A 9,145-nucleotide genomic window follows, 5' to 3' on the forward strand; every position below is an offset into this window, starting at 1 on the left:
TTGAGTGGACTACGGTCCCGTGGTTTTTCCTTCTCACATCGAGGAGGTTTTCCACGTAAAAATTGTGTGTCTCATTTAGTTATCGCAACTTTGATATCTTGCCATCGTCGAAGTATTTTCCTCACAGGTTCGCACAAGGTCAGGGGAACACGACCATTAGTATTTCCGCTGCGCCGTGTGACTTTCCCCAACAATACTAAAACCAAGACTAACGTCATGTTCAGTAACATCTGCACAAACACAGCAGTATCATATAGTTTCTTTCAAGATATACATGGCAGAAGATCAACAAACAAAGACCAAAAACAAAAGCTTAAGACACGAAACAAACCCCTATTCACTTATTCATGGAAGAGGGATCATACTTGGAACATACACATAGCCACAACGGAAGGCGCGAGAATAGTCACGCACGTAGTTTCGTTCTGTCTCCCTTTTACACTTCACCCCATCCTCACCAATCTCGTACAGAGTACAGCAAGTAAAAGCCTTATCGGTAACTTTTCCTTCAACTTCCACGCACCATACGATGACACTCTTAGGCTTCACAAAGCAGTATACAGGACGAGCAGCAGTTGCGTGGACCCGTAACGCCGGAAGATCAGGGCCGGACAAACTGAAGTATTTGCTAAACGAGACATCACCATCACCACCACCCAACTTGCTTGAAACCCACACCTCAATGTTTCTTGATGTTTGGTCTTGTTGTAGCAAAGACAAGCTATCTCCATTGAAACAAGATAAATGACTATTAACATAAGAGGTCGGACAGAAGCATATGTCCTTGAATGTTTCATCCGAGAAATCGAAACTCAGAATGAACTCTTCTTCTTCTTCATCATCATCATCTCCTTCTTCTTCTTCAACATCTCTAAAAGCAATCCAATACATGTTACCCATCACAGCCACACAGATAGGCATGATATTTACATCCATATCAAGCTCGACATCAAGAGTCCTCCAAGAACTCGTCTTGCACTCATAAATCTCAACCTCTGGTTCATCACCTTCATAACGCTCAATCTCCCAAGGTCGACTAGCAAACCTCAAGATCTTGTAACCATCGCTACGATTGTTCTTGTCGTATCCAATCCCGTGGTAATCAGAGGTCGTGATACTTCGTGAGGGCTCGATCCATCTGAGGTTTCTCAAAACAGGATTCCAAAGCGCGAGGTTGGAGAATCTTGACCCGTCGTCTCTGCACTTCCACATATAACTCCCAACCAGCATGAGCCCATCGCAATGAACCATGAGCGTGTAAACCAAAGTATCGATCTTAAATGGATGCTGTAATAACTCGTTCGGGACTGGTGAAACTGAGCTTGTTGTGGTCACCGGATCCATGATTTGGACCGTATCGAAGATTCTTAGGAAGTGTTCTTTGGAGCGGTTGAAGTGTTCGTTGATGAAAGTTTCGTCGGTGAGGAGAGAGTACCATTCTTTGCACGTCGGTTTTGCTCGGACGAGAGCTTCCGCCGGAGTCTTGTAAAAGATTTTTTGTATTATCTCCGGTGGCATCAGGGACAACGACCATGAGCGCCTCGAGGCAGCCATGAACACGCTCTGAGAAAGATTCGAGTCGTATCAGAGATTCTTGGATAAGAATTAAGAAGGGGGAAACGACTAAACAATGTGGTTCCTTTTACAGTTAAAACAGTTAAAATATTCAACCGAAACGAACCAAAAAACTGAACCGGTTAACCTTATTGATTGATTGAATGAAGCAAACGAACCGGTTTAGTAACTATGATATCAGAAATTCTTGGATAAATGTTCTTCTCCTCTCTGTGATTCTTTAATCTTTTTCTTTTTGGTAAGATCGTTTAACCTCGCTGACTGAATAAAACAAGCGAAAAAGTTAAGGATTCAACCGAACCAAAAACATGAAATCTTTTTTTTTTTAATCTAATTGACTGAATAAAGCAAATGAACCGGTTTGTTAATCACAGTTTTAGTAACGACGGTTTAGTAACCACCGGTTTGGTAACGTCGACGAACTCAGGCTTGTAGACTTGGTGTTTTTTTTGTAGCCTAAGTGATTTTTTTGTTTGTGGAATAGTGGTGATCACGACATGTATGATGTATGTTCCTTTCCTTGGAACTCGAGCTTGGATTGGATTAGATCTATTAATTATTCTCTCACTAATTACTGGAAACCTTGGATGATAATAGACGTATGAGTTCTCTTGTCGTATGAGCTCATTAGAACCACTCTGTTTAGGCAGATAAACTAGCACTAGTTATGCTAAGAAGATGACGTATGCTACTATCAAATCAAGTTCATTTTCTTTGTGTCCACTAAAACGTTTTTGATAGTGGTTTTCACCTATATGTTTCTTAACTGGGTTGTGGGTTTGATTGTAGGGAGAAGGTGTAGACCGTAAACAGACCTCAAAGCATCTTCAGTGAGTGAGCCAAACAACCACGACATGACCAGCTGATCACGACGCATCCATTTGGCAAACTCGGGATTTGCTGCTTCAGTTACTAGTTCACCGGTTTGGGTTGTCACAGTGGGTAGGGGACGAGGGGTTGAGCTGTCTATGTATCCAAGCAAAGACTGAGTTCGAGTCGTTTCTTTCTAGTCAGTCTTTGCTTGGATACATCGACGGCTCAACCCCTCGTCCCCTAGCAAAGCCGTGGAAGACTCAGTTACTAGTGGAAGAAACAGTTACTCAGTCTGAAAGATGTTGGATGATGATGCTCTTTCAGAAGGTTTGGACATCATCATCCAAACCTTCTGAAAGAGCAAGAGTCTTTGTCTTGCCAAAAGCCTCTGAGAGAATCGGAGTCTTCGCCTTTCCAAAACCCTCTGCTTGAGGCACAGTGTTTGGTGCACTTCAGTTAATAAAGGACACACTCCAGAGTATAAACCAGAGGAGAGTTATGACTCATGTTCCAAAGGTGGATCAATGGACAGACTCTTTGACAAGAAAAGTATTATTCTTTGAAAGCATGTGAACATTATTTATGTGAAGCATTTAGTAACCACTGTTTTGGCAACGACCGTTTAGTAACCACCGGTGTGGGAATTAATAAAACTTACATCCTTACGTTCATGACATTAAAAGCAGTGTACCATGACCATATGAATAACAGCATCTGTGGCCATCCTTCTCTCAAGTTCAATTCAAAGTAATTTAAACTCTTGCCTTTTGAAGAAATAGTTCAAGCTTTCAAGACTCTTTATTTTTTAATCTTAGTGAGGTTTTTTTTTGGGTGAACAGTGGTGATCACAACATGCATGTGCCTTTCTTTGGGACTCAAGCTTGCATTAGATATCTTAATTATTCTCTCACTGATTACGGGAGACCTTGGACGATAGGTGTATATATGAGCTCATTTGATTCACTCTGTTTTGGCAGATACACTAGGACTTGGTACCAATAAACTGCCTTTTGCTACAATCAAAAGAAAGTCCGTTTTTTCTGCTTCCATTCTAACGTTTTGATAGTGGTTTTTTACTTGTGCCTTTTAACTGATCTGTGGGTTTGATTGTAGGGAGCCATACATACACTAGTCCAAAGTCTAAACCAGAGGATAGTTATTTCATGTTACAAAGGTGGATCAATGAGCAACCTCCTGAACAAGAAAATTATTATCAGAACACATGATATAACAATGCACCATAAACTAAAACTTGTAAAGATTGTAATACAAAAACAAAAACCAACGTCATGTTCAGTAACATCTGCACAAAACAGCAGTATCATATAGTTCATTTCAAGATAAACATGGCAGAAGATCTACAGACAAAGAGCAAAATGAAAGCTTACATAACAAGAAACAAAAACCCTAATGTCTTACCCATGGAAGAGGGATCATACTTGGAATATACACATAGCCACACCGGAAGGCGCGAGAATAGTCACGCACGTAGCTTCGTTCTGTCTCGCGTTTACTCTTCACCCCATCCTCACCAATCTCATAAAGAGTACAGCAAGTACAAGCCTTAACAGTACCTTTTCCTTCAACTTCCACGCACCATACGATGACACTCTTAGGCTTCACAAAGCAGTATACAGGATTAGCATCATCACGGACCCGTAACGCCGGAAGATCAGGACGGGACAAACTAAAATATCTGCTAAACGTGACATCACCATCACCCAACTTGCTCGAAACCCACACCTCAATGTTTCTTGATGCTTGGTCTTGTTGTAGCAACGACAAGTTATCTCCATTGAAACAAGATAAATGACTATTAACGTAAGAGGTTGGAGAGAAGCATATGTCCTTGAATGTTTCATCCGAGAAATCGAAAACCCTAATGAACTCTTCTTCTGGTGTTTCTACTCTATAAGCAGTCCAATACATGTTGCCCATCACAGCCACACTGTTACTCGTAATCTCCACATCAGTATCAACTTCTCCACCAATAGTTCTCCAAGAACTCGTCTTGAACTCGTAAATCTCAACCTCTGGCACATCCTCGCAACACTCAACCTCAAACGGACGAGTAGTAAACCTCACGATCTTGTAGCCGTCGCTGTTGTATCCAATCCCGAAATAATCAGTACTCGTGATAGTTTCCACGGGCGGCTCGACCCATCTGAGGTTTTTCAAAACAGGGTTCCAAAGTGCGAGGTTGGAGATTCTTGAACCGTCGCTTCTGTACTTCCAACCTCGATAACCAACCAGCATGAGTCCGTCGCAGTGAACCATGAGCGTGTAGACCAAGTTATGGATCGTATATGGATGTTGTAGTAGCTCGTTTGGGATTGGTGAAACTGAGCTCGTTGCGGTCACTGGATCCATGATCTTTACCGTATCGAAGATTCTTATGAAGTGTTCTTTGGAGCGTTGGAAGTGTTCGTTGATGAAACTTGCGTCGGTGAGGAGAGCGTACCATTCTTTGCACGTCGGTTTTGCTCGGACGAGAGCTTCCGCCGGAGTCTTGTAAAAGATTTCTTGTATTATCTCCGGTGGCATCAGGGACAACGACCACGAGCGCTTTGGAGAAGCCATGAGAGCGCTGTGAAAGAATAAGGAAATGACTAAACAATGTGCTTCTTTTTACCGCTAAAACAGTTAAAGATTCAACCGAAACGAACCAAGAACATGAACCGGTTAACCTTATAGATTGAATGAAATAAACGAATCGGTTTAGTAACCATTCGTTTTTTAGTAACGACGAGGAACTATGATTATGATATCAGAAATTCTTGGATAAATGTTATTTTCCTCTTTGTGATTCTTTAAGAGCACCATTATCCAGGTCTTTTAAGAGGGTCTCTTACATTTATCAGGATTTAAAAAAAATAAAAAATATCAATAAACCTAAAGACGTCTCTTAATCACGGACAAGAAGAGACGTCTCTTGTGATTCCTCTTCCTCCCTTTTCACCTTTCTCCAGAACTTCATCCCACTCTCATCTCTATCTCTCTCCCGACTTGTGAAATCCGTAGGTTTCGAATCCTAGTCTCCTCCGTCGCCCAGACTTTGGATTGGGCTCAGCAAGACGGGGACGAAAGCGGAGACGTGAGCGCATCGGTCCACCGTCGCCGGTACACTGAATCGTCCTAAGTGGTATGGAGACATGGCGAACCGTAGAGTCTCGAGCCGTACCCACCCGTAAGGTTGCTACGAAGATGGCGGCAGCTCTTACAAGCACCGACAATCGAACCCAGGTGTGTTGTCTGATTTTCGAAATCACTTTTTGATTTTTTTTTTTCCTTGGCAATGAGACTTCATTTGTGTTTGGTTGATTCTAGGCTGCTATAGCTAGGCTGGAGGCTTTAGAGAACGACAATGGAGCCCTAGAGGTGGTTGATTTGAACGACGATGAAAAAGCATCTCTCGACGAAGAAGATGATCTCGGTTAGCCTTGGCTAGCTATGCTCTGTGACTCATAGACTATGAGCAAGCTGGTACTGTTGAAATAATTTAACCTCATTGACTGAATAAAAGAAGCGAACCAGTTAAAAGATTCAACCGAACCAAAAACATAAATCATTTTTTTTTTAATCTCATTGACTGAATAAAGCAAATGAACCGGTTTAGTAACCACTGGTTTGGTAACGACGAGGAACTCAAGCTTGTAGACTTATAGTGGTTTTTTTTTAGCCTTAGTGATTTTTGTGTGTGTGAATAGTGGTGATCACGACATGTATGTGCCTTTCCTTGGAACTCAAGCTTGGATTAGATCTATTAATTATTCTCTCACTGATTACTGTAAGAGTGGAGACCTTGGATGATAGGCGGTATGAGTTCTCTTGTTGTACTTGTATGAGCTCATTAGATTCACTCTTTTTAGGCAGATAAACTAGTACTACTTATGCTAAGAAGATGACATATGCTACTATCAAAGCAAGTTCATCATTATCTTTATATCCTCCCAAACGTTTTTGATCATGGTTTTCACCTATGTTTCTTAATTGAGTTGTGGGTTTGATTGTAGGGTGCATGGCACCCTCCAGCGTATAAACCAGAGTCATGTCATGTTCCAAAGGTAGATCAATGGGCATCCCCTTGAACTAGAAAATTATTATCAAAAGACTAAGCCCATACCAGCACTGAAAGCAACGTTACCGTTACTGAGACACACATGATATAACAGTGCACCATAACCTAAAACTTGTCAAAATTCTAATACATAAACCAAAACCAACGTCATGTTCAGTAACATCTGCACAACACATCAGGTATCATATAGTTCCTTTCAAGATATACATGGCAGAAGATCAACAAACAAAGAACAAAACGAAAGCTTGGCGAACAAGAAATAAAGAGTACTTGGAACATACGCATACCCACAAACGAAGGCGCGAGAATAGTCACGCGCGTAGTTTCGTTCCGTCACTTTTTTACTCTTCACCCCATCCTCATCAATCTCATAAAGAGTACAGCAACTACAAGCCTCATCAGTACCTTCTCCTTCAACTTCCACGCACCAGACGATGACACTCTTAGGCTTCACAAAGCAGTACACAGGACGAGCCGCTTTTGCTTGGACCCGTAACGCAGGAAGATCAGGACCGGACAAACTGAAATATTTGCTAAACGTGACATCACCATCACCCAACTTGCTCGAAACCCACACCTCAATCTTCCTTGACGCTTCGTCTTGCTGCAGCAGCAACGACAAGCTATCTCCGTTGAAACAAGACAAGTGACTATTATCACCGTAAGAAGGAGGACAGAAACATATGTCCTTGAACGTTTCATCCGAGAAATCGAAAACTCTAATGAACTTTTCATCTTCTTTCCAACATCTATAAGCAACCCAATACATGTTACCCATCACAGACACACACTTCCTCGTGATCTCCACGTCGACATCAACCTTGCCGCCTACGGTTCTCCAAGAACTCGTCTCGAACTCGTAAATCTCAACCTCTGGCACGTCCTCGAAACCCTCGACCTCAAACGGACGACACGTGAACCTCACGAGCTTGTAATTACCATCGCCGTTGTATCCGATCCCGTAGTAGTCACTACTCGTGATGCACCCCGCGGCTTGCTCGACCCATTTGATTTTATTCAAAAGAGGATTCCAAAGTGCGATGTTGGGGAGTATTGATCCGTCGCTTCTGCACTTCCAACCACGATACGCAACCAGCATGAGTCCGTCGCAATGAACCATTAGCGTGTAGATCAAAGTATTGATGTTATATTGATGTTGTAGTAATTCGTTTGGGATTGGTGATGCTGCGCTTGTTCTGGTTATTGGATCCATGATTCGTACCTTGTCGAAGATTCTTATGAAGCGTTCTTGGGGACGTTCTTTGGAGCGTTGCAAGTGTTTGTTGATGAAACTTTTGTTGGTGATGAGAGCGTGCCATTTCTTGCACGTCGGTTTTGATCGGACGAGCGCTTCCGCCGGAGTCCTGTAAAAGATTTCTTGTATTATCTCCAGTGGCAGCAGCGGCAAGGACCATGAACGCCTTGGGGAAGCCATGAGCGCTCTGAGAAAGATTCGAGTCGTATCAGAGATTCTTGGATAAAAATTAAGAAGAGGGAAACGACTAAACAATGTGGTTCTTTTTACCGTTAAACAGTTAATGATTCAACCGAAACGAACCAAAAACACGAACCGGTTTAGTAACCACCGTTTTTTGGATAATTATTATTTTCCTCCCTGTGATTCTTTGATTTTTTTTTAATTTTTTTTTGTAAAATATTTTAACATCATTGACTGAATAAATCAAGCGTAACACTTAAAGATTCAACCTAACCAAAAACATGAAATCTTTGAATCTCAATGACTGAATAAAGCAGACGAACTGGTTTTGTAATCACCGTTTGGGTCACGACGGTTTAGTAACCACCGGTTTGTTAACAACGAGGAACGATCATCAAGCTTGTAGACTTTGATTGACTGTCGTTTTTGCTTTAGGTTTTGGTTTTTGTTGTTGAATAAAAATATTTTTCATCCAATCAAGTTTTAGTTTTTAGTTTTTAGTTTCGTAGAATCCATTTGATTTGCCAATTAAGATTTCTAATAAATAGATCCCCTAAAATTTAGGGAAACTAGTTTTTGGAAAGTTTAACCAGTTTATGAAGAAAAAACCAAAACCCAATTTTTGTGAGCTTTTAAAAGGAAAAACGAATTTTGATTTTTTTGGGTAGAAACTACAACATTTAATTAATTAGTTGATGATTGTTTAAATGGTTTTTAGATTTTGGTTTTTAGTTTTTGGCTTTTAGTTTTTAGTTTTTAGATTTTGGTTTTTCATTTTTGGTTTTTGGTTTCGCATTAGATTTTAGATTTTTGAAAAGCACGAATGGTGATTTAGATTTTAGTTTTGGTTTCTGATTTTAGTTTTTGAATTTTGAACTATTTTAGATTTTTGTTTTTTACTAAAATTATATGAATGATTTATTTATTTTTAAATCTATATACTATTTTAAAAAAACTCTGACATACAATTTATTTGAAAATATTTAAATTACTAAAATAATATACCATATTTTCAATAAAATAATACCGATATATTATTAACAATGTATGTAAATTTAAAATAAAATAAATGTTAAAAATTAAGTTAATTTTTTTGTTAGGTTTTTGAAAAATGTTCTTAATATAAATATAAATTAATTTTATTGACAAGTCTAGTCGTATGTAAATTAATTGTCAATATTCTTCTTTTTCATCGAACACAAATAAGTTAATTATGTGTAAATTATTTTCTATTATAGCTC

General features: G+C 40.0%; 3 protein-coding genes across 3 annotated transcripts; all 3 read right to left on the reverse strand.

The window, feature by feature from the left end:
• Positions 1-153: 153 nt before the first annotated feature.
• LOC106333638 (F-box protein At3g08750-like) lies at positions 154-1,573 on the reverse strand. Its single transcript, XM_013772059.1, has one exon. The coding sequence runs from the start codon at positions 1,552-1,554 to the stop codon at positions 346-348; it is 1,209 nt and encodes a 402-aa protein (XP_013627513.1). The 5' UTR covers positions 1,555-1,573; the 3' UTR covers positions 154-345.
• Positions 1,574-3,795: 2,222 nt separating this feature from the next.
• LOC106334379 (putative F-box protein At3g10430) lies at positions 3,796-4,968 on the reverse strand. The gene has a single exon (XM_013772669.1). It carries the CDS (start codon positions 4,966-4,968, stop codon positions 3,796-3,798), a length of 1,173 nt encoding a protein of 390 aa, XP_013628123.1.
• Positions 4,969-6,662: 1,694 nt separating this feature from the next.
• Positions 6,663-7,901, reverse strand: LOC106330188 (F-box protein At3g08750-like). Its single transcript, XM_013768712.1, has one exon. It carries the CDS (start codon positions 7,899-7,901, stop codon positions 6,663-6,665), a length of 1,239 nt encoding a protein of 412 aa, XP_013624166.1.
• Positions 7,902-9,145: the final 1,244 nt, after the last annotated feature.

This window comes from Brassica oleracea, chromosome C3, assembly GCF_000695525.1.
Source record: "Brassica oleracea var. oleracea cultivar TO1000 chromosome C3, BOL, whole genome shotgun sequence".
Classification (NCBI taxonomy): Eukaryota; Viridiplantae; Streptophyta; class Magnoliopsida; order Brassicales; family Brassicaceae; genus Brassica; species Brassica oleracea.

Coding starts and splice junctions, on each gene's coding strand:
- LOC106333638 (XM_013772059.1), bottom strand. CDS start 1,554: ATGGCTGCCTCGAGGCGCTCATGGTCGTTGTCCCTGATGCCACCGGAG.
- LOC106334379 (XM_013772669.1), bottom strand. CDS start 4,968: ATGGCTTCTCCAAAGCGCTCGTGGTCGTTGTCCCTGATGCCACCGGAG.
- LOC106330188 (XM_013768712.1), bottom strand. CDS start 7,901: ATGGCTTCCCCAAGGCGTTCATGGTCCTTGCCGCTGCTGCCACTGGAG.